The 20,931-nt window shown below is 42.4% G+C and overlaps 1 protein-coding gene across 1 annotated transcript in view; it reads right to left on the bottom strand.

Moving 5' to 3' along the window:
• Nucleotides 1-20,931, bottom strand: part of CDH20 (cadherin 20) — a 67,904-nt gene that overhangs the window by 19,967 nt on the left and 27,006 nt on the right. The window contains exons 4-7 of the mRNA XM_033154427.1: nucleotides 10,379-10,673; nucleotides 7,022-7,141; nucleotides 3,573-3,740; nucleotides 760-947 (exon numbers count right to left, since the gene is read on the bottom strand). Coding sequence (XP_033010318.1) covers nucleotides 760-947; nucleotides 3,573-3,740; nucleotides 7,022-7,141; nucleotides 10,379-10,673 — 771 coding nt within the window. The remainder of the gene's footprint in view (nucleotides 1-759; nucleotides 948-3,572; nucleotides 3,741-7,021; nucleotides 7,142-10,378; nucleotides 10,674-20,931) is intronic.

Below are 20,931 nucleotides of genomic sequence, written 5' to 3'. Positions count from 1 at the left end.
TAGTTTCTTTGGATGCAAACTATTTGCTACATTGCAGCCACATGCAATGTAGTCCTGCTAGCACGTTTCACTTGCAACATGCATAGCTGTCAACTTTTCCCTTTTTTAAAAGGGAAATTCCCTTATTCCGAATAGGATTCCTCGCAAGAAAAGGGAAAAGTTGACAGCTATGAACGTGTCCTCCAGAAGGGGCCATTTGCACCAGAGTGCTTAACCTTTCCCCTTAAAACTTTCCCCTCCCAGCTTCTTTTAACTTGATGTTCTTTTAACTCTGCCTGTGCCAGCCTCTCCCAGAATGGAAAAGACGTGAGAGTGCTTTTAATTTGTACAACTGATTGCTTTCCCCTCTTCTTTTGAAAACCCATTTTAAACTGATTTAAGTTAGGATCCTATACTATTTTCCCCAAAGTGAAAATCCAGACAAAGTTGTTGAGCTTTGTCTCCCCCCAAAAATCTAAGTTTTTGGCCTTTATTTGAATTTTATAAATTTCCCCCGGACATTTTGCCAATTTCCTGCCCAATTCCCAGATGTATGGCAGCCCTATCCTAAACTCAAGAGTAAGTCCCATTGAACTCAACAGAGGTTACTTTTGAGTAGACATGAATAGGATTGTGCTATCAATGGACTTAGTTGTACACTGTATTTGTAGGAGCGGTATGCAAAGTAGTAATAAAAATAATTACAACAACAATATTTTATCGCAATGGAAATTGCATTTACAGTAATGGTTGCACATTGCTGAGGAATGAACTTGTTACCTTTCTCACTGTGATGACACCAACTTGGCGATTAGGTTCGGTGGCAATATCAAAGACATCCAGTCCATCCCCATCCACAAAGCTGTATTTCATTTCAGCATTAATGCCTTCATCCAAATCTTTAGCAAGGACACGGCCCACAGTAGAGCTAACTGGAGCAGACTCCAGAACACTCATCTGATAATGTTCTGGGAAAAAAAAGTTAATTGTGAAATAAAATAAGTAAGTTCAATAGTATTTAAAAAGAGAACAATGCCGTCAAAATTAAGCCTTTGCAAGCTCCATGCTGATTTCAGTGGAAATCAAATAATATTAAATCATTTAAAATCAAAAGGCCCTGAAAAATGCCTAACTGGCTGAATTCTTTATGCCCTAAATACATTACAAGACTTACAGAAATGAAGAAGTAGCCACTGTGAATAAGTCTATAGAAAAATAACAGCACCATCCTAACTATTTCTGTTCAGTAGTGAATCCTATTTAATTCAATGGGGCTTACTTCCAGGAAAGCAGAGTTAGGATTGCAACCTTAAACTCTGAAGTTCCTTATGCTGGGCTGTGGAAGCACACATGGTCAACTCCAGTGGAGAAAAAAATCCAAACAAATTTTAACCCCCCCCCCTTGCTGAGTTTCAATAGCTTTCTCGACATATCGGGGGCATATTTAAATTGTCTGTATCAAACCATCCGTTCTTCCTGTGGCAAAGCTGATCTGAGAGCAAAACTTATGCATAACCAACAAATCTACAGAGTAAAAGGTTCCCCTTTGCTCCTTTGAATACACAGTAGCTTCGATTAATTCCTTCCTCTTGCAGCAGCATTTATTAACTCAAGAGTTGCACTTCAGACTAGCGCAGGAGGAGGAAATGGCAGCGTGTAATTCTTTGACTGAAAAGTAAAGTTGGTAGGGATATGAACAATGGAAGGCAACACCCCCCCCTCAAATGCAGGTGCTTAGTTAATTGATGAGCAGTGTGGTATTTTAAATTTTAAAATGCGAGGGAATTTAGAAAGTAGGCATGGATCTGATTCCCATCGGAAATCTCAGAGCTTTCTAGGATAACTACAGGAGTGTTCATTTTTTTCACCATCACCAGCGAAACACGTCAAACATTTTACAAGACAAAAGACGGAAGTAGACCCCAGTCCTCAAGAGCTGATGATACATTAGAAGCACAAACCTATAGACAACAACTCAGAAGTAAGGCCCATGGAATTCAATGAGATTTACTCCCAGCTTTTAAGATGAAACATGATTCTTTGCTGTTGCTACAAAGACTATCGTAGGTACCAACCAGTCCAAAAGTTATCAATCCTGCTTAGTAGGCATGGGGAACTCACAGCACTTCAGGTGCTGTTGGACTACAACTTCCATCTTTTCTGACCACTGGTCATATTAGTTGGGGATGAAAGGAGTTGGAGTCCAACAACAGCGCCACAGGTTCCTCAACTCTGATACAGAGGGAAGTTTAGGTAGGAAGTGGAAGTCATTCTGTTAACTCGTACAAGACTCGTTCTCCTTCATGAGAAATCTGCTGGAACAGAATCTGAGAGTCCAAATCTGTTGTTGTTGTTTATTAATTATAGCAATATAATTGCAGGCTAAAAGGTTTTATGAGAATCAGTAAATCTTCATAGGAATGTAGCCAGTATCTAGGGACACAGTGACATCTACCCAGTATTTAGGCGGCTGACTATTTCTTAAACCTCAGAACTGAAGTTTAGCCTCCGTAGCAGCTGTGAAAATTTGATGCCTCCTGCAATTGTTTGCACCTGCACGAGAAACACGGTTATATTCTAATAACAGGTTCGCATCTTTTGGGCCACATTTTGCACTGCTAGCTAAAGAGCACAACCACTATTTTATGTTATCAGAAATGAATATAGTTTGATAGCCTTCATTTAAAGATGCAAAGGAATACACCCAAGTAAAGAGACAAAAAAAGGAAAGACCATTAAAAAAAAAGTTCAACACTCTTTTAGGAATCCTCAGCATTCCTTCTTTGCCTTTGAAGTCTTACTAAGGGTAGCAGCCACTAATGCTTCCTGGTATCCACTTAAAACTTCATTCAGCACTAATACTGGAACTATCCATTCTGATTTCTTCCCCACCGTTCGTCTTCCATTCTGCTCTCCTATACCTCCATCAACCCTTTCCTTCCCCTTCCCCTTGTCACATACGGGAAGCGACCTACCCTGTTGCCTTCATGCCAACATTTCCTTTTGTTCCTCCTCCTGTTGTTCCAGGACTCTGTTGCCAAAACCATTCAACTCTCTGATTGCTCTGAAAAGCTCCAGATGTTTATCCTTAATCTCCAATACCCTTCGCTGTTTCCTTTGCCCAGAACTGCTTCTCCAGACAGATCTGTGATGTTGCACTGTTTTCAAAGCCTTCCTCAGAACTCACTTTTTCCTGTGAGCTGTATGTGAGCCCTTTAGTTCTTATCCCCTACGGCAACTAATCCTAAGTACTGCTAAGTGCAGAATCTTGCCCTATGTTACACTGCAAGCTTCTTGGGGTGGCAATCTGTCTTCTTGATTCTGCAAACCGTCATTATTGTTGTTGTTGTTGTTGTTGTTGTTGTTGTTACTGATAACTAGTAAAGCACATATATACTGTGCAAATATTTTGTCACATCTTTTTATTTGGGCAATGCGCCAGAGATCCGCATATTGTGATGTACACTTATCGTGTGGAAATCTGGGTAGGGACAAAACAGCGCACCAGGGGAAGAATACCCTGGAATTAAGAAATGTCCATTGAGAAGCTCCGCCCCCCTCCCAAAAGCTGAGACGTCATGGCTGAGACTTACTCTGTGGAAATCTGGGTGGGTTGTCATTGACATCAGACAGGGAGATATTGACTGTGGTAGTCCCAGCTAATCCTCCCAGCTGTCCGCCCATATCTTTGGCCTGGATAATCACTTCATAATATTCTTTTGCTTCTCTATCCATGTTCATTAGCGCTGTCCTAATTAAGCCTATGAAAACAGCAGGGAAAAATAAAGGCACACACAAAAAGGCATTTAATTGAATAATCCACACAAAGCAACAAATTTACTAACTTGAATATTGATTGGGAAATGCTTCCTTTTCAAAACGAAAAACAAAGTTTATTGGGAGCCACCCAGAAAGACATGCCCCTTTGCAGAATCAGAATGGACCATACTCTCAAGATACCAGGAATCAGATGCAACGCTGGTCCGCAGCCATGTCGGTGGAGTACTTTGTCATTCACGGAAGGAATTGCCGTGAACAGATCACTCAGGAGTTAGTGAAAGAAGGGCTAGAGCCTAGTTCTTCCTTTTGCTTCATACAGAGATTACAGTAGGAAACAAGTACATTTTGTCTTCTAATATGTTCTAAATTTGAGTAATTTGAATTAGCGAAAAGACACATTTTAGGTCGAGAGATAAGGACACACCTGTTTATTTTTTGAGGGCTATTTTAATTCTACAACAGAGAATACAAAATAAAATGTTAAAAACAACCTTTCCTCCTAACATTGACTGCTAGCTGGTACTTCTGCTTTTCTTTCTTTCTTTCTTTCTTTCAAATTTCCTTTAGTTTTTTTAAAGGCACCATGTTGGTAATGAAAATTAATCAGTTATTCATTTGAAAGGCAATCGATTAATCAGTTAGAATCCTTTGAATGGTGTGAAGTTCAAATAATTAGTTTTCTGTGGTCAAATCATCATTAGGCGCATATCTGATTTTGTGCTCTTGGTATCAGAATGTATATTTGCTGTTGCAAACAGGTTATCGTGGTGACTGAAGCTTTAATGTAATTAAACCAATTGTGCATGGCATGCAAAACAATGCTTCAGAACTTCATTATACTTCTTCAAGAGATGCTTGTGCTTTTGAATGTGGAACATGATGTGTAATTAAGCTAATTGCAGTTAGGGGATATGCATGCAATGCACAACAGTGAATCAGAGCTACACTGCAAAAGTTGCACACGGAAAAAGAGGCAGGATTCACTACCCCATAGTTAACATCCAGGGTTGTTGAAGTCAGTTTCCCTTCCTGAGAGTTTTACTGAAATAGAACATGAGGTGGCAGCAAGGTTTCTCTGATAAACTGTGCCAAAAACGTCCGAGTTCAGTTGCTACCTTTGCTGAATACTACTGCTCATGGTTGTAGAAGAATGGACCCCTAGGGCTAAACCTCTCTGGACTTTTAGGGTAATATTTTATTATCTTGCTTTTTGTCTTTTCCTCAAAGGACCCTGGTGGAATAGTCGATCTCTTTATTTTTATTCTCAATTTAGCATCTGACTTCTCTCTCTCTCCTCTCTGGATTTCGGTTTCCCTTCTTTAAGAAACAAAGACTATAACAACAAAACCAAAGCATGGTGTTCGGCTTTCAGTGGACACAAAGCTTGTGGTAGTGACGAAACAACTATTATCATACAAGTCACTGTAATCTTACATGCTGGTGATTTTTTAAATAAACATATATAATGCAATTCATCTTGTCTACAGTAACTATCATATCTACATCTGTATCTGAAGAAGTGTGCATGCACACGAAAGCTCATACCAAGAACAAACTTAGTTGGTCTCTAAGGTGCTACTGGAAGGAATTTTTTATTTTATTTTGTTTTGACTATGGCAGACCAACACGGCTACCTACCTGTAACTATCATATCTACAGTCTTTATCATTCCAGTCCTTTGATGCTTCAGCTAAACCTGTGCACTTCACTGAGTTAAAGGAGATGCATGTATTGGATTTCCATGCCCAGCCACAGAGTCCCCCATTCCGGTGTGCCTAAGTGCTGAGTGATAAAACGAATGGACTCTGCTTAGTGGTCTGGCCAGGCTAAGTAGATGGCCATGCCCCTCCCCCCCTCCCAGGCCACTGCGGATTGGCTCATTTGAAGGATGGGTCTGGCAGGAAACTGTGAGCCTCTACGGCGACCGGAGGGGATGGGGAAACATTCTAAAATGGTGCTGTGGGTCCAGGCGAGAGAGGATATGCCGTGTCGGGCCGCAACCGCCGCTCACTGGCAAGATGGTAAGCGGCTATCGCTTGCTGTTTGATTGTTAACCCTTATTAAGTCTGTGAACAATCATTCATCCCAGGAATCTACTGGGTTTTGTTTATTAAGCTTCACATCAACATACAAGGTGGCTTAGCCTAAAACACAATGAATAATTACAGATCACTCTGGCAGCTGAGTGGGTGCCAGGTGGCACTGTGGGTTAGACCACAGAGTCTAGGACTTGCTGATCAGAAGGTCGGCGGTTTGAATCCCTGCCACGGGGTGAGCTCCCGTTGCTCGGTCCCAGCTCCTGCCCACCTAGCAGTTCGAAAGCACGTCAAAGTGCAAGTAGATAAATAGGTACCGCTCCAGCGGGAAGGTAAACGGCGTTTCCGTGCACTGCTCTGGTTCGCCAGAAGTGGCTTTGTCATGCTGGCCACATGACCCGGAAGCTGTCTGCGGACAAACGCCGGCTCCCTCGGCCTATAGAGTGAGATGAGTGCTGCAACCCCAGAGTCGGACACGACTGGACCTGATGGTCAGGGGCCCCTTTACCTTTACCTTTACCTGGCAGCTGACCTGGATTTGAATTTGGCTTCTCCCTCCCAATACTGTACTCAACATTGTGGCTATATGGGGCATCCTCACACAGTCATAAGAGTGAAAAGTTGCTATGCTGCTTCATTCGCATCTGGCTGACATCAGGTTCACATTAAGTTTTCCAGGCCCTGTTCTCAGTTTAACCCACCGTATGGGGCTGAAACTGTAGGTTCAGGTTTGGCTGGGGATCTTCACCTAGAGATCGATGAGGTCAACTTTTTATCCTGTTGTTTCTATTTAACTTTTCTACAGACTTTGATAACATTAACCCTGAGGAAGCGCTAATACAGGTCACAAGATTGTTCTCTGAAGCCTGTACACAACTGTTAACTTTGCCGATTTCCCCCAACATTCATTCAACCTTATCTATTTTGCGTATTTCTTTTAACCTTCATTTTATTCATGCCGTTTCCCCACACTCAGGATCCGATGCAACGTCCACGGAAGTTAATAGTTCTTTCCCTTTCCATTGCACCAGCCTACAATTGCTGCTGGACTCGACACATCATTTCTCATTCATGTTTTTAACACTTCTTGGTGCTTTATTGAGAAACAATGGGTTGCATAGTCTTTGATGACTTGCATTTTGAAGATGAAGCCTAAGGTGAATACTGAATGAAAGTTAATGGAAAATGTCACATTCTTGGCTGATTTTTCTCTTGAATGAAATTACCTGTTCTGGAGTCCACAGAGAAATATGGCTGTCCTTGGAGAATGCTGTAGACTACCCTGGCACTGTTCCCATAGGTAGGATCATCAGCATCTGTTGCTGTCACTTGGATAACGGAGGTGCCTGCCAAAAACAGTGTAGAACCTTGTTAGATTTGTAGCTGTGGAGAGAGGACGCAGATCTAACTACGGTATGTTCAGTGAATTATAAATGTCCTGCTATACAGAGTATTTATTTAGGAGAATGTCCTCTTTCTAATGCTTGAGGAATTTACAGACACAGCTCTTAGCACTAATGGGGGTTACAAGCACAAATCCCACCAGACATCATTGGATCAGTAAATAATCTATAGCAGGGGTGGCCAACTCCCAAGAGACTGTGATCTACTTACAGAGTTAAAAACTGGCAGTGATCTACTCCTTTTTGGGGGGTTCAGGTCAAAGTTGTTGAGCTTTTTTGGGGAGGAGGAAAACCCCGTTTTTTGTCAAAGTTGTTATTGAGCTTTTTTTAGGGAGAAGGAAATCCCTGTTTTTGGGTGGTGCAGGGCAAAAAAATTGAGCTTTTCTTAGGGGAGCCAAAGTTGTTGAGCTTCTTTGGGGGAGCCAGTGATCTACAATGATCTACCACAGACATCCAGTGATCTACCAGTAGATCACGATCTACCTGTTGGACGTGACTGATGTATAGGATAACAGCATTTGTTGGTGAAGTGTTAAGACCCACAAGGTGCTAAACTTATCACCCTCTTTTCATTCTATAAGTCCTTCAGCTTTAAAATAAAATTTTGAATCATATTCGGTACTCTGCTAATGAAAAAACGGATTATATAATGCAGAAGAGAAGAACATTATCATGGGGAAAGTCAGAAAGTCCCTTTTAACAAACTGCATTCCAGAAACACCAACAAAATATCTTAGGAAATCTGAACAAAGAATCACGACTATTGTAGCAACCAAATTACATCTGGGCAATTAAATTGCATTTATCTAAGTAAGGTCATTCCCAAAAGGTGAAAACGGATTATATTTGCCAAAAAGCTTAATATTTGGGTGCAGAATTCTGAGAGTTGAAAATCATAACTGGAGGTGTGGTTCTTTGTCTTATTGTTCTTGAAACCTGATGGCCCTGGTACAGGCTTCCTCAACCTCAGCCCTCCAGATGTTTTCGGCCTACAACTCCCACAATCCCTAGCTAGCAGGACCAGTGGTCAGGGATAATGGGAATTGTAGTCTCAAAACATCTGGAGGGCCGAGGTTGAGGAAGCCTGCCCTGGTAGTTTTTATGCATGAATACTAATATAACATCCATGCAATGCTACAAATGCCATAGGGCATGATCTGGCCAATATTAAGCAGTTTTGAGTCTCACTAGTTAATGGCAGGGCTGGGCATGTTTTAATATGTTTCTCTTGAATTCAATAGGCCTTAAAAATACTTAGCTGTGGCTGTGTGAAGTAGGAGTGTGTATCACTAGTGTATTTCTTAGCATACTCCCCCCCCCCCATTTAACTTTGCAGTCCTGGGGATTAGATTGTTTAAAAAGATATTGTTATATATACAAAACAAGGAATATGTCTGGTGTATAACAGAGCTATCACACATTCACCATTCCAAAGAACTTGCGGGTTTATGCAGAGGGGAAAAAAGCAAATGAAAAGATGGAAAAGAGAAAAGACACATTGTAATAGAATTCAAGAGCAAATGCATATATACTTGGACAATGCTAGTGGGACTAGGAACAGAAGGACAGTGAGAAAAGTAAGAACCATTAATGAGGATCTATTAAATATATTTCAAATCTGGCTCTTTATATGATATGATACATTCAATGTGAACAATATTTGTGGCTAGGATTTGAATATTGTTTAATAAACTGCAGAGAGACAGGAGGTTACATTTTGTGCTATACTTGCTCTTGCAAAAAGACCAATGGATTTCTTATCTCATAAACCTTTCCAAGTTTAAGGTGCTTTAAAATCACCTTTGCCTTTCTCTGATCTATGGGCAGTCAAAGTCCTTTTTAGCTCCAGGTGTAAAACTGGCCAATGCTCACGACTGATCTAATTTACACAGGCTGATGATGGGCCCCTGGGGACCACAACACAGCTTGGAAATCAATGAAGCACAAGGCTTGTTGCCACAGGTCTTCATGGCTTTGTGCTTATGGCTCTTTCTTTGCTCTTTGTAGTGGGCATATGAATGACAGGTAGCAAGCAGCACACCTTGGTGTAGCACCACTTTTACAGCCACAGTCTACTGCAGGCTTGCACAACTTCTGAGCCACACATGCATAGTGGCCCACTGATCTTCCTATTGCCATCTGTTGGGTAAAGGTAAAGGGACCCCTGACCATTAGGTCCAGTCGTGTCTGACTCTGGGGTTGTGGCGCTCATCTCGTGTTAATGGGAGAGAGAGCTGGCGTACAGCTTCCGGGTCATGTGGCCAGCATGACAAAGCCGCTTCTGGAGAACCAGAGCAGCACACGGAAACGCTGTTCACCTTCCCACCGGAGCGGTACCTATTTATCTACTTGCACTTTGATGTGCTTTTGAACTGCTAGGTGAGCTGGAGCTGGGACCGAGCAACGGGAGCTCACCCCGTCGCAGAGATTCGAACCGCTGACCTTCTGATCAGCAAGCCCTAGGCTCTGAGGTTTAACCCACAGCACCACCCGCATTCCTCATCTGTTGGGTACTGTAGGATAAATATTTGGCAGTAGTACTGTTGCTATTAAGCAAGTGCCAAAGGGGCAACTGGATGAAACGAAATCAAAACCGGTAAACAGTAAACTAGGGCGGAAGGAACTGACCCTGGCACAAGATGCTGCGAGAACAAAGGGGCTCAAATGAACATTTAATCCATGGGCCTTTCAGAGCAGCCTGCTCAGGAAGCCACCAATATGTGGCTGTTGGGCTGTGTTCACCTTGGTAGGGTACAAGCCTCAACTACAGAATCTGCTGGCAAACAGAGAAATTGTACCACCTCTGGAGAGGTTTTCCACTTCAACAATAAACAGTACAAAGCAAACTGCACAGCCAATGGGAGGGAAGTTTCATGAGAAGTTTAAGGGTCATGCATTTCTTGGTTTCTTCCCTACACAGCTAGGAAAAGCAGAGTATAGGCTGAGGGGAAAATAGCAGACAGATCAAAGAAAGTTCCCTGCCACCTAGGAATCACTATTTTAGAACCATCCTTCGCTCCACATAGGCTGAAATTAAAATCTAGACTGTAAACCCAGTTCTCGCCCTTCCTTTTGCAATCTTTCTGCTAGGAAGCTGGAATAAAGGCCAAAGGTTTCTTTAGCATACTAACTGGGTTGTTTGCTATATATCAAAAGCATGTTCTCAAAAGTCCCACTTACCTACTGGTGACATTTCTGGGACCGAAGCAACATATGGTCCATCCAGGAACTTGGGTTCATTGTCATTGATATCTTGGATTTTGATGATAAATTCAGATTCCGGCTCCATCGGCCTGCCAGTCAGTCTATCCAAGGCTTGAGCCCTCAGAGTATACTGGGATCTCTCTTCTCGGTCCAGCCTCTGAATGGCATGGATATCTCCAGTTGCGTCATCAATGGTAAACACAATGCCTGCTCCTTCTCCCGACAGTATGTATTTGATGGATCCATCTCCTCTGTCCATATCAGAATGCAACTGCAGAGAGTAACCATATGTAGTTGGAACTTAGCTCACAGTATATGTGAAGAGTTATTTAATGCATTTGGTTCAGGACATTTTGATTTTGTGGTAGAGAAAGGCAAACAACTTCTGGTTATCATCCCTGCCACCAACCACCATCATTAATGTGCCATTTGTTTTAGTTGAACAAGCTGCTTCTTCCTGTCTTGGTTCTGTGGGACAAAGTAAACAGGTTGCAGTCTTGGGGTTTAGTCGACGCAAAACTCACTAGGAAGAGTAAGCAGGTTTGATGAAGGTCTGTCATTCACTTCTATGGGGGAAATGAAGCACTGCACTTAGGAACAACTTTATGGTTGGGGCAAAACATGCCCAATACCCTTGTCAGTGTTATGTGTGTCTGAGAGCGAGCTGGCAGTAAATCACACTGATCAAAGTTGGAGTTAACTCTTTATTAACAAAAACACAATCTTTACAGACTTGGCTAAGTGTCAGGCTTAAAGAACACAGCAGCCCATCCCTGGTAGGTTTTACCCCATGAATCAGTTGCTGAGACTGAATCTCCCCATCCCAGCACCGCCACTTAAGTCCCCTCCTCTCCATAACTTTCTCCAAGCAAATGGAGACTGCAACTGCATGAAGCCCTCTTCTGGTTCTGGGAGACAGGGGATGGGAGCTTTCATAACAGGAGGGGGAGACCATCTGTGTCTCTCCACCAGCCTGACTAATCTCTTCCACTTGGCCTCCTTCCTTCCACATGTCCTGCTTCAGCTTCTTCCTCTGATTCTAGACTTCTCTGTGCCACAAACAGAGGACAGTACTCTGCAAAGTAGGGCATATAGCCACTCTAAAAAGGACTGCGACTCTACATCCCACCCCCCACTCCATTTCCCCATGCCACAAAACTTGAAAGGCCGTTAGCTCGTGAACTCTCATACTACACAACACATTTCGTTTTTAATGTCTAGGAAAGAAATAAGACCGTTAGTTGGCCTGCATTTTTCATACAAAAAGCAACTGCTTCTTTGCATATTTTATGATGGCCCTACACCCCAAATTAATATTTCATTATTAACCTAAGATTAAATTAAAGCAGGAAAGGAGCCTTATGGCAGTGAATTGATTTCATAGAGATTCATGGTGATTGTAGGGGGGGGGGAAAGACACAGCTTAACTATTAGGAAATGAAAAAGTTGTAACATAGCTACTGTAAAAGAATTGGGCAAGGTAAGCAGCTTGGAACATCTGAATCATACACTCTAGCACAGCTGCTGCAGATGATAATGCACCCTAGAATATTAGAGGGAATTAGCGAATTAACACACTGCATGGCGGCTAATTAGTTCTGAGTAGGCATTGATAATTTGGGAAGCAACAGAACATAGACAAGCACAATGCAGTATCAATTATCTTTTACAAAAGGCAAGAAGAATGATTCAATTAGTTACAAGTCTGCTAAACACCTTTGCCTTGTGAAATAATTGAAAAATATTGAGAGCAAAATCACCCGAGGCTTAATCAAATGGCTTATGGGACCACAACTGGCAACAGTAAGAAAAAGCTTGGGAAGATTCCTTGCCTACCAAAACCTGCCTGCTTCTTTTGTTTAACTTCCTGTATGGGAATAGGAAGAAAATAGCCGAGAAACTAGTTGAGCAGGAAAGTCTCACACCCCAATACTTATGATGTGGACTCAGATGTAAATTCTACCAAGGTCTATGGGAGCTGTGTTTTTCAAAGATTGCAGCAGCTACAACAAAATGCCAATAACCACTTAGAGCACTTCAGGGCTTCAATGCAACATTTGTCCTTCCTGGAAAAGATCTGGACAATGTGTAATGGAACTGTTAGAGTACTGAATTAGGATAAGAGAGCCCCAGTTTCCAATCCCTGCTCAGCCATGATGTTTTGCTGATTGACCTTGGGCCATTCATTGTCAGCCTAAGCTACTTACACACCGTTGGCTACTCCTACATGGTCTTGTGTCTTCTGATGTAGCGGCTCAGAAAAGGTGTCAAGCACATCTGTATCCCACCCTTTCCTGAAAGAGCTCGGAACAAAGGAGTTATTCAATTGTTTTTATTATCGCAACAAAGTAGATTAACCCACTCTCTGTGAACCACATGCTCCAGTGGCTCCCATGTCATTAACGCAGCATCAGCAGGGGCCCTGACAGTGAAATCAGGTGACCATTCAGGCATGATGATCGGTTAAGAACAGACATGAAGGCAGCCTCCTGCCACTCAGTGAGCCAACTGTTGCCATGCTAGGAAATGTCAGGAAGCCAGAGATATGACAATGCTTATCATGCTGCTTGGTCGAGGCTCTCTGTGTTCTTAGAACTGTTGCGTTCGGTCAGGTTTTTAGCGACAGGTTCCAACATTATCTCATTGCTTTAGGAGAGTTGCTGGCTTCAGCACAGTTCCTTTCCACGATGCTTTGGTAGGCTCGAAGTCACCTAGGGGGAATTGATGACATAGCTACTTCCTATGCCAGCATTGCCTCACCTCCTGGAAAGTGCAGTTTCCCTCTCAGTAGCACACAGCAGCGGAAGCTGTGAGATCTGAATATCAGTAAAACACATCACTTGGGAAGACAGGAGAACTAATGCCAGTGTACTGGAAGAAGCAAAGATCAGCAGTGTCGAAGCAATGATTCTTCAGCATCAACTTCGTTGGGCTGGTCATGTTGTTCAGATGCCTGATTATAGTCTTCCAAAGCAACTACTCTATTCCGAACTTTAAAATGGTAAGTGTAATGTTGGTGGTCAACAAAAGAGGTTCAAAGACTCTCTCAAGGCAAAGCTTAAAAAATGTAGTATAAACACTGACAACTGGGAAACACTGGCCTGCGAGTGCTCCAATTGGAGAACAGCCTTTCATAAAGGTGTCATGGGTTTTGAAGACGCTCAAACTCAGGATGAAAGGGAGAAACATGCTATGAGGAAGGCATGCTTCGCAAACCCTCACCATGATCAACTCCTGCCCAGAAACCTATGTTCCCACTGTGGAAGGATGTGTGGATGCAGAACTGGCCTTTACCGTCACTTACAGACTGAGTTTCAAAAACCGTGTTTATGGAAGACAATCTTACTCGGCTACAAGTGATCGCCAAAGAAGAAAAGAAGAATTCTGGGCTGATGCCAATCTGGACCAACCCTGAGGACTACCTTGCAGAGTGTCATGGATGCATGTGAGCCATTTGATGGAGTTCTACAAATGCACAGAAATTTTCCATAACTGAGGAAGTCATGCTCATGTACAATGGAAGTGCTTCACTGAAGAACAACCTAGAAGAGTAAAATGGCTGGTATAAAATGTGATTTAAATAGTCCCACCTCCCAGTCTCAGCAGAAAAGCAAACACAGATTTGTGTGGCCTGTCTAAGAGAAATGACTAATCTGCAGCAGAAATTCCCCTTCCCAACTGGGATGTGGTTCCCTTCAACAAATAGGAACTTGTTGGGAATTTTAATTTTGCCTGGTTAGCTGCTATGCTGAGTGGCTGTCCAGTTGTTCATAAACATATATTATAGCACACCTGATGAAGTTCTGCTGACCCCTGCTGCATCCAGGTCTAAGGGCAGGCCTGTTGCAAGGTACCTTTGCACAGCAAGTACTATTTCCAAAACCCATGGGATATTACTAGCTTGTTAGGCCTATTGCCAATGCCCATTATTTTAGCTAGGATGCCCCTTAAAAACCTACTATGTATTGGAAAACAAACAAATGAACAACTCAACTATCTGAGTGGTATTATAGGATCCAGAATAGCTGTAATCTATAAATTAACATGTGCAAATTGAATGTATGAAAATCAATTCATTAGGAAATTGGTCTCTAGTGTCCACCAGTCTAATCAGTCTTGATGGTGGACTTTTGAGCTGATATTAAGGCCCGGGAAGGTTCATTTGGGTTGCTAGTTTGTTTTGTCTACATGCTGGCACCAGTCCAATTTGTGTGTGCATATGTGTGGAAGTATGCTGGAAGTAAAGGCAGACTGGATGCTCAGTCCTTTGCATCTCATCTAATAATAAGCTACTATATGACAGCTTTCTACATATTCTTAGAAGAGCACACTGCCCAGAATACATGAAATATAGAAAAGGACATGAGAGGTAAATCCATACCAATTGTACATTATGGAAACACAGCATACCAAAGAGATGCTGAAAAACACACACCAAGCAACGTGAAACAATTTTGTATAGTCTCATTTCTATAGTGCTAGAATAGAATAGTGCTAAAAGTGTTGGATAATTTTCCTGATTAAAAAAACAATAATGGACTGCACCGCGCCACTTTTCTGATCAGCCTGTTCTGTGTCAGTGGGGCTTTAATGAATGCAAGAGGTGAATGCGAAGTTTCACCAAGCAGAAGGCCTGACCTTATGACTCAGTGAATCTTTGGGGAATGTTGTTCTTCCCAACCTGTCAACGTCCTGATTTTGGCCTACATAAAACCTGCTCCTGCTTTTATTGAATTCAGAAGGTGTTGTGTAGGTCACAGCCTGAATCAGCAATACTGCAGCTGTGATTGAGGAAACATATTAGAAAAACTCCACATATTTCTGTTTAGCTAAGGAATCTGTTTTAAGCTCATTGCCACTGCAATGAATGGATCAAGATGACTAAAATGTCGAAATAAGAAAGGAGAATCAGAATTTTACTCTCAGGGTTGCAGCGTAATATGAGGTCTGTGTTCCAAACAAGAAAGTTTGGTTGAGTTCAGGCAGAATGGGAGTTATTCAGTCGTTCAGTCGTGTCCGACTCTTCGTGACCCCATGGACCAGAGCATGCCAGGCACCCCTATCCTCCACTGCCTCCCGCAGTTTGAGAGTAGGTGCTTTAAAAAACACCACCACCTTTGGCCTGCACTTTTCCTTACCAGATATGCTGCATATGAAAATCGAAGGTGGATTAGGAAGTCGCCTTATACTGTGTCAGATCATTGGTCTGTGTTAACTCAACTAGCAATAGCATTCCAAGGTTTCAGACAGAGATGAAATATTAAACTAAGAATCTTCTGGGTGCAGTATCTGTGCTTTACCATCAAGCTACTTCTCTTTCTACCATGCTTCATGTTTGCTGTTGTATGAATTTAATCTGCGAATGGAACCACTGAGCATTGTGTTTGGCCATCAGTAAGTTCATGGGGGAGAAAAGCAACAGATATATTAAGAACTATAAGTTCAGCCAAGCAGAACTGGCTCTAAAGTTCAAATCTTAATCATGAACATATGGGCTATAGTATCGAGTAAAAAAGAGGAGCAGGTGCAAGGCACAGATGGAGATGTGTATTCCATTCCTAGATTTAGATTTGCCATCTTCTTCCATAACAGAATCCATGGCAACTTTGGACCTGACAGCCAGGAAAATGGCTGTCCCCAAACCATACCCCCCCATGTTTTTATGATGCTGTCTTATGTTTATGTTAAGCACTCCTCTCTACCTTTTATGGAAATAGGGGAAGGGAAACATTGACTGCAATGATGCCACATCATGCATCTTTTGAACCAAGCATTACCAGCATGATGTGGGTTGGTGGCAGCAACCGTGAGTCAAAATGCCAAGTGGGAAGCAGTCTACATCCGAATACTAGATCCTAGGGTTAACAAAAGGGAAAGGCCACCATGTCTTGCTTAGCTAAGTGCTGTATCATTGCTGTTGGAGACAAAATAGTAGATTAAATGGGCTCAGGTCTCATTCATCAAGGCAATTATTATATTAAGGAATAGTTTGATAAAATGAAACCAGGGCTGTCTTAAGCATATCCAGCGCCACGGTGCAAAGATCCCTCCAGTGCCCCCCCTTTCCCAGAGTTACTGACCTTTTTTAGGGAGCTTTGTGGGGCTGGAGGGCAGCTCACCTGGCGGGGAAGAGGTGGAGGCGGGACACGGCAGCTCCCGGCTCAGCGGGCCACTTTGTGCCGTGGTGGCCATGGCAGGCGCAAGCTCCAGGCGTGGCGCTGCTTTGGCACAGCATGGTGGAGGCAGGCGAGGGCGGCGAGCTGATGCTGGGAGGCGCCGCGTCCAGCCTCCGTCTCTTCCCTGGAGCCCTCCAGAACTTGGCACCCTGGTACCCTGCGCCACTAGCCTCTATGGATAAGATGCCCCTGAATGAAACTCAAGGGAGAAATGCGCAAACTTTGTCTTTCTCTCTGTCTTTCTCACCTTCAGTTGTAACTATCAAGTGTGCTCCTGCGCCCTTGGAAGTGCCATAAACATGACTGCGGGGATGGGAGAATGGCATTATTATTAACAGAGATGAGACAGGACTGGTTTTTTCCCCCAAGTGCCTAAATACACTACTCTACATCCTGGTCCACTAAAACTACTGCAAAACATATTACAAAGGGTGCTGGAAATTACAGCCAGGGTGAGCTGTGCTCACAGTTGTTTATCTCCTCATTGCAAATTCATCCCATTTTGAACCAGCAAACTAAACTGCAGTAAATTAGCCGGCGGCATAGACACAGGTTGTGAATCTGTGGTGCTATATAGTCACACAAGATACATTAGAACACAAACTGCCCTGTGTGTAGGATACAGTGCCTTACAATTAGCGATGACTTTGCAGTTTGGAATTGGAGAGCTTGCAACGGTGAACTTGTGAATTTGTCCCTGTACTAAGTATGTTAAGCTCAAACTTCAAGTAAGTTCAGGCTTGGCTCCTAATAAGCGCATGCTGTTGCCATAACTCTCTCACACCACAGCTATCTGTTCTCTTTGCCACAAATGTGGCAGGCATCACCTGCAGTGACCAGGACAGCTTCAGTACTTCCTGTCATCTGAAACTGAAATTGCAGCATCCTAGTGTCATGAATCCATGGTACATTTCCCAGGGTGCTTCAGAATTTGGAAAGGGCACCAAGGCACCTTGGAACCTGCATGTCCCAGCAATTTTTCTTGGTACCATTTCCCCTCTTCTCCTTTGCCCAAACTGTTGTTTAATATGATTGACTGTGGAAACCCACGTGACTTCATGAGTATTCATGACAGTATCATGTCAGATTTAACATCATGGTATTATTGACAAAATTATATGTGTCACCATCACAGCCAGTATCATTGTGGGTAAATTGAGGCCAAAGGCTAAGAGGGAAAGGAGGCGGCAGCAATGAAGGACACTGAACAGCAGCACTGAAACAATAAGAAAGTGTTTTATCAAAATGTGGATGTGCTTTTTGAGTATGAGATATGATAAGCAGCTTTGTATCAACCGTATTTTAGAAGTACCGAAGCTTTTAGGGTTAAATTCTTTAGTGCTGAATGAAAATGCTGGTAAAATAAAAAAAAAATTGGATGAGCTTCTTTACCAGTATTAGCAAACGTTCTGTATTTGCATGCACAGGTATTGCTACAAAATGGCAAGAAAAGCTATGTTTGCAAAAAATAAATTCATGCATGCTTATCTACAAAATTGCTTGTTAGAGCAATTCTGATTCCATAGCAGAGTCCACCTGTGAATTTTTTAAAAGTCAGTATCACACACACACACACACCCTAAAAAAGACTTGAACTTTTACATATATAGTAGTTTAGAAGGTTTTGATGCTGCATCTTAATAACTAAAGCAAATAGACGCTGCTGATCTGCCCCAGAACAGATTTTAAAATCAATGAGACCACTTGGGAAGTAATCTGAGGAGAGCATACGATGCATTAAGAAATATGATCAGGTTTGTCTTCGTGTACTGAGAAACTTTAAAAGCACCGTATGTTCATTTTAACCAAGCCAGCCATTGACACAGTACTGAATGCATCCAGATAAATTAAGAGTTTTGCAAGTTCAGAGAGGGCTCTTCCTCCTGCCACCTGAATTCCTTTTAATTGGAGTCACTAAGGTTGGGACTTGGGACTGATGTGTAAGTATGAAGCCATTGTACTGAGTGAGGCCACCAGCTCATCTATTTCCCCCCCCCCCAGCCATGCAACCTGAAATCCTTTTAAGTGGAGGAGCCAAGATTGAACCTGGGGTCATATGCATACAATGTATGTAATGTCACTGAGCTATGGCAACTCCAATATATTATGCATGCAAAGCATATCACCAAAGAATTCTTGGAGTTCTCATAGGGCGAGTTGTATTTCTCACGTGCAAAGACACAGTTCTCCCAGTAGAGAATAAGAAAAGCACTCTGGTATAGCCTCACATAACTTCACTAAATATATTTTTTCTTTGGGGGTGAGGGGGGGCACCAGTAAAGGAAGACTTCCAGTCTGAATGATTTTGCAGGTTCCAAAAAAAACAAAAAACAAAACAATTCCACATAGGCAAATGCCACTTGGCATTCCCAAGCGCAAGCCCGTGCTTGAAGTAGCTCTTAGTTTCTCTGTTTACAGTGGTCCCTCGACTTACGAAATACTCGACATCCGAATTTTTCGACTTACGAACGAAAAAGTGGCCGCACGCCAATGAATTTTTCGACATCCGAATGGAAATCCGTTGGCATTTTAGATGCGGTTAATTCGACTTACGAATTTTAGATGCGGTTTCCTCGACTTACGAAGTTTTCTTTTAAAAACTGCTTCAATGCATTCCTATGGGGAAATCGCTTTTTCCACTTACGAACTTTTAGATCTACGAATGTGCTTTCAGAACTGATTAAATCCGTAAGTCGAGGGACCACTGTATATACTATCAATATGCAAGGGATGAGATACAACCATTTTAGTTCACATTCTGATCCCAGGATGTGCCGATAATAAGAGTGCAATGTTTATCAGATTATTGTTCTGGCAGACGTCAAACAAGAATGGACAACGAATGATGTAAGTTCTAGGGGCATAGTTGTTATAAGAACAGAACGATGGGAAAAAGTAATTAAGCATGCCAGTGTTCTACGAGACAAGAATGAAAGATGGTAGACTTTGATTTCAAGAAGGTACAAACTGAAGCTGTCTGGCAAACAAACAAACAAACAAACCCCCAAATGCCTACCCTGGCTTTCCTTTGACCTAAACATCTTCTAAGTAATATAGGAAACAGATTTAAGTGTGTTTTCTCCAGGTCTCAAACAAAGTTAAGGTGGAAAATTATTCTCAAATTTGGCATGTAGCGAAGAAAAGCAATATTGCAAGTAATATAACTGACTTTGCTTTTACTGTCATAAGAATGCAGACATTCATGAAAAGACAAATGCAGACTAGTGATTCAGGCTATCATATATTGTGTTTATTTTTCGCTGCCTGCTAGCCATTGGAGAATTCCCCCCACTGCCTGTTTTTATATAATGTGCCACTGAAATTACATTTTGTGTGTGTTTATACTGCTGTTCTAAGTCGGAACATAATCCATGACATCCAAACTCAAGCCAGCTTGAATCAAAAGAGCCACCACAGATGGAAAACAAGAACGAAAAGGTGAAAGCTTGAGTTATAGGCATGAAGAAGTCATTCTGAGGAGACACTTCACTGCCAAAAGCCCTTTTCAGGCATTATAAGCTTTCCTACCTGGAGAAATTCATGCTGTACCTGTTAGAAAAGTCACTTAAATAATGCAGACTCCAGAGAGAAAAGCCCTGATAACACCTTACCAAGGAAAACTGAACAAAAAGAGTGTACAATTGAAAATGAAATGATCAGAGAGGTTTTTACTTTCTTACATTAGGCCTTGTACATTCAACCAAAAATACAGGGGCAATGTTCCCTCAGAACTACACAGCCAATCTGGCCACTGTATTACCTTGGTGAATATAATGTGGCCTTGCTTGGTTGCTAAGCCACACCTGCAACTGTCCCCTTCTTGGCTAGTTGACTTCAACATTAACCAAATTAACCCCTCAACCACAGAATGAGCTTCTCTTCTGCATCTCCAACAGTACCTACCAAGACCATGGGCAGGGGGCTATTCAGCAAGTGCAATGTCAGTGGGTGGGGCTCTTTGGGGGGCACTCTCTTCTCCTGTTCTGCTCCGTGTGGAAGCTATTCATGCCTGCATGCTCTAACATCTAGGACAGGCACATTCAACTTCCAAGAGACTGTGATCTATTCACACTATAAATAAACTGGCAGTGATCTACCCATTGGATTGACCAGAGTTGTTGAGCTTTTTTTTTGGGGGGGGGGAGGATGAACCAAAGTTGGAGAGGAGGATCCCGCAATCGACCATGATCAACCACAGACACCCCACGATCGAACGAATATTAAAAACACAATTCAGCATTAACTGTATAATTACAGTAAAAAAACAATACTGTACAGCATAACATCCCTGATCTAGGACAACTTGTCCAAATTGTGATGTCAATACATTATGCGTTTCCCTACTTCTGCTGT

This window comes from Lacerta agilis, chromosome 7, assembly GCF_009819535.1.
Source record: "Lacerta agilis isolate rLacAgi1 chromosome 7, rLacAgi1.pri, whole genome shotgun sequence".
Taxonomy (NCBI): Eukaryota; Metazoa; Chordata; class Lepidosauria; order Squamata; family Lacertidae; genus Lacerta; species Lacerta agilis.
This window is presented reverse-complemented; position numbering and strand designations above follow the sequence as displayed.